The following is a 2,622-nucleotide window of genomic DNA, read 5'->3' as shown; positions in this document are numbered from 1 at the left end:
TTAATTCTTGATGTGTTTTATATGTTAAAATGGCTTAGAAAAAATATATGTGAAAATATTGATTGTTTGTTTAGTTTAGTATTTTAACTTTGGTAAAAGTCTTGAAAAACGTCCAAATTGTGTGAACTTTCTTGTGGTTAATATTGACACATGAGGCTTGATTCTTGTGTTTTTTTCTTGCATGTTAAAAATTGATAAGAGTTTATGTAAAATTTCCTTGTGATCTTGTGGTACTTCTTGTCAATTTTTGTGAAGTCTTTGCATGCTTTTGATTCTAATATTTTGTCACACTTAATATGCAATTATGTGATGTGTTTACTTTTGGGAATTGTGTTTGTTGGCTGTTTTGAAAGTGCAAATTGTGAATTCCTTGTGTTGGATATTTGTATGTTGGCTTCACTTTTGCCTAAAACAAATATTCACTTCAGATGTGGAACACAATGTTCCAACATCAAGAGTTGTTCTGTACGTTCTGGGCCTGACCTATGTTTACGCACGCGCTTGCTTGATTGAAGGAATCCACACCAGCATGTGTTGGTATGAACCGTGTGCAATTATGAAGAGATCAGAACATATGTGATTTCTTAAGGAATTGATGAAATGACTTAGGAAAGTATTTTTATGTGACTTTTAATAAAGCCTATTTTATAGGAGTTTCTATATCCGTCCATTGCTTAATGAAGAAGTCACTGATCCGATCTGAAGCATGATTGAAGGAATGACACGCCTTGCTTCAGTATATAAAAGGCTGCAAGACCTGAAGATATTTATTCAAGACATTGTGCAACAAATAGAGTTTTTGTGTAGGTTTTGAGTCATACATATTGTGAGCCTTTCGTGTATCATCTTGATACATGTTTAGGACTGTGCTTTGAGTTGTAATACTGTGCACTACTCCGAAGCTTTTAAGCAAGGAGCTAGGTAGATTGTGGACTGCATCTAAGCTTTTAAGCAAGGTTGCAAGTTGTTGTTTTTCGAGGGTAACCTCATTTGGATTGAGTCTGTAATTTGGGAATCACAGGGGATTGTGATCTGTTGTAAGGGAGTGAGATGGGATCTCAAATCTAGGAGTTCCTAGGTTGAAGTCTAGTTGGGGTAGGTCCTAGGTCTTAAGTGCAAACGTGGTTTGCTGAGAGCTTTTGAATACGGACTGCACTAGTGGATTTCCTTCTTGGCTTGGTAGCCCCCAGATGTAGGTGACGTTGCACCGAACTGGGTTAACAATTTCTATGTGCCTCTTTTCTTTCCTGTGTATTATTTGCATTATTATGTTTGTATCTGTTAGCTTAATGTTCTAAACATCATATACAACATCTGCTTTTCTGTGTTTTGTGTTGGAACATCGTTTGGAACATCGTAAGTCTAACGTGCCAGAATAACAATTGGCATCAGAGCAGGCACCCTGCCTGTTATTGGGTGAGATCCAGAGGAGATCTATTCTGGCAATATGGAGAAAGAAGGAGGATTCGTTAACAGACCACCTCTGTTAGATGGAACCAATTATGACTACTGGAAGTCACGTATGTGTGCATACCTAAAGTCCATAGATAGCAAAACCTGGAAAGCAGTGTTAAGAGGTTGGGAACATCCAGTTGTCCTTGATAAAGATGGAAACAAAACAACCATTCTGAAACCGGAAGAGGAGTGGACTGCTCCTGTAGATGAATTGTCACTAGCAAATTCAAAGGCGTTAAATGCTCTCTTCAATGGGGTAGACAAAAATATGTTCAGACTCATCAAAAAGTGTGATGTTGCCAAAGATGCTTGGGACATCCTCAAGACAGCACATGAAGGAACCTCAAAAGTAAAGAGCTCAAGAGTTCAGCTCTTGAGAATCTGAAAATGCAAGAGGATGAGACCATCCAAGACTACTACATGAATGTCTTAGACATTGCAAATTCATTTGATTCTCTTGGTGAAAAGTTGTCAGATGAGAAATTGGTGAGAAAGATTCTCAGATCCCTTCCAAAGAAATTCGATATGAAGGTGATAGCTATTGAAGAATCTCAGGATGTCTCCAGTATGCAAGTGGAAGAACTCATAGGCTCTTTACAGAACTATGAGCTTGTTGTTGACAACAAAAGTGAGAAGAAAGGAAAAGGTATTGCTCTTACAGCAAATGCAGCTGATAATGATGAATGGTATGAAGATGCAGAAGATGACAAAATCGCAGATGATATGGCTATGCTGGGTAGACAGTTCAACAGACTTTTGAAACAAGTCAATAGCAGAATCAGAGGCAGTGGGCAAAACATCCGATTCAACATTGATAAGCAACAAAGCAATCCAAGGTATGACAGAAATAATGACAAAAATGTTCAATACAAAGGAGTGCAATGCTTTGAATGTGGAGGGTATGGTCACATTAGAACTGAATGTGCAACCTTGCTCAAGAAACAAAAGAAAGGGATGTTGGTTTCTTGGTCTGATGATGAAGATGGAGATGGTGAAGGAGATGCTGCCAAAATTGTCACTGCTTTGACTGGAAGAGTGATACCCCTGTGTAATTCTACTGATAAAGACCTTGCTGGTAGGGAAATTGTGGTACCTAACTATGATGATACAGACATGTCTAAGCTTCTAGCAGAGCATGATGAAATTATCAACCAGCTCCAGTATAAA

General features: G+C 38.2%; 1 protein-coding gene across 1 annotated transcript; it reads left to right on the top strand.

Annotated features, from left to right (window-relative positions):
• Nucleotides 1-1,447: 1,447 nt before the first annotated feature.
• LOC146899643 (uncharacterized) lies at nt 1,448-1,840 on the top strand. The gene has a single exon (XM_085736829.1). It carries the CDS (start codon nt 1,448-1,450, stop codon nt 1,838-1,840), a length of 393 nt encoding a protein of 130 aa, XP_085592955.1.
• The last annotated feature ends 782 nt before the right edge of the window (nt 1,841-2,622 follow it).

The sequence above is a fragment of the Medicago sativa genome, chromosome 8 (genome assembly GCF_051527215.1).
Source record: "Medicago sativa cultivar Bolivia chromosome 8, Bolivia_mono, whole genome shotgun sequence".
NCBI lineage: Eukaryota > Viridiplantae > Streptophyta > Magnoliopsida > Fabales > Fabaceae > Medicago > Medicago sativa.
Note: the sequence above shows the minus strand (reverse complement) of the source record. Positions and strands in the feature narration are given on the sequence as shown.

What these genes read in the sequence shown, in the direction of transcription:
- LOC146899643 (XM_085736829.1), top strand. Translation starts at nt 1,448, where the DNA reads ATGGAGAAAGAAGGAGGATTCGTTAACAGACCACCTCTGTTAGATGGA.